The sequence below is a fragment of the Arabidopsis lyrata genome (assembly GCF_000004255.2).
Source record: "Arabidopsis lyrata subsp. lyrata unplaced genomic scaffold ARALYscaffold_941, whole genome shotgun sequence".
Taxonomy (NCBI): domain Eukaryota; kingdom Viridiplantae; phylum Streptophyta; class Magnoliopsida; order Brassicales; family Brassicaceae; genus Arabidopsis; species Arabidopsis lyrata.
This window is the reverse complement of record NW_003301964.1, coordinates 1-1006: the sequence shown is the minus strand read 5'-3', so window position 1 is coordinate 1006 and position 1006 is coordinate 1. Positions and strand designations below refer to the sequence as shown.

Sequence of the window (1006 nt, the reverse complement as noted above, 5' to 3'; positions counted from 1 at the left end):
AAAGAAATGATCAATGAATACAACTTACCTCCGTAATCTTTGAACTCTGGATCAACATAAGAGTCCGGAAGCACGAATAGAACACCAGGAAGTCCTGAAACTCACAAAAAGACCAATTCCATCAATTAGAATCACATCATCTGATTCTAAAGTACCATACACATCCACTGACTGACAATTGTGTTACAAAAAGATACCTTCAAGTTTGTTTGATGTCTCCTCATCAATCTCACAGCCAAACCCAAAATACCTCTCGCATGAAACATTGTAGATCTTCTTTTTAGCTTCTTCCTCACTATTAAACCAAACAACAATCAGATTGTGTAATGTTACAGTGAAGTAGCTGAGGAATACTAACGAACAACGACAAGGACTCACCTGCCAACAATTTTAGCTAGGGTTTGAACATAGCAATCAATCATTTGCTGTTTCTGCGCATTTTCGCCGCCGGGCTTCTCCATGACGATAAGCCAATGCTCGTAATCGCAACCAGGAAATAGCGGCGCCATTTCAGTGGGTGGTCGATCGCTGAAGTTCGATCCAGATTTAAGCGGCGAATATGAGCCACCGGACCTATCCATTCGGGTCCGGATCGTCGTGAAACGGGTCAAAGCTGGGATGTATCCGACGGCGTGGAAGATCGTCGGTGAGGATCGACGAGAGATGAGATGAGAAGGAAGCGGAGAAGGAGAGGCGGCGGCTTTGGAGGTGGAGAATAAACGATTAGCGATGCGTGAGGCGGTGGATCGGGATAGAGTTTTCGCCATTGAGACTGGTGTGGTTCCCGGCGATGTCGAGACTAGGGTTTAGGGATACGATTGAAGAAGACGAAAGATGGTAAAACAAATTGGGCTTGTAGTTTGTTATTAATGGGCCTTATCATCTCTAAATATGAGGCTCATTTGAATGAGAGATAAACACAATATGTCTAGTATCTGTATCACTGAGACCAGAACGTTGATGGTTGTAGTTATAGGATTTCTTTTGAGTTATTGTTTTAGTACAA

At 43.3% G+C, this 1006-nt stretch overlaps 1 protein-coding gene across 1 annotated transcript in view; it reads right to left on the bottom strand.

Moving 5' to 3' along the window:
- LOC9298276 (multiple organellar RNA editing factor 6, mitochondrial) overlaps window positions 1-845 on the bottom strand; it is a 1319-nt gene extending 474 nt beyond the window's left edge. The window contains exons 1-3 of the mRNA XM_002862152.2: window positions 379-845; window positions 198-295; window positions 29-94 (exon numbers count right to left, since the gene is read on the bottom strand). Coding sequence (XP_002862198.1) covers window positions 29-94; window positions 198-295; window positions 379-767 — 553 coding nt within the window. The 5' untranslated portion in view covers window positions 768-845. The remainder of the gene's footprint in view (window positions 1-28; window positions 95-197; window positions 296-378) is intronic.
- Between the last annotated feature and the right edge of the window lie 161 nt (window positions 846-1006).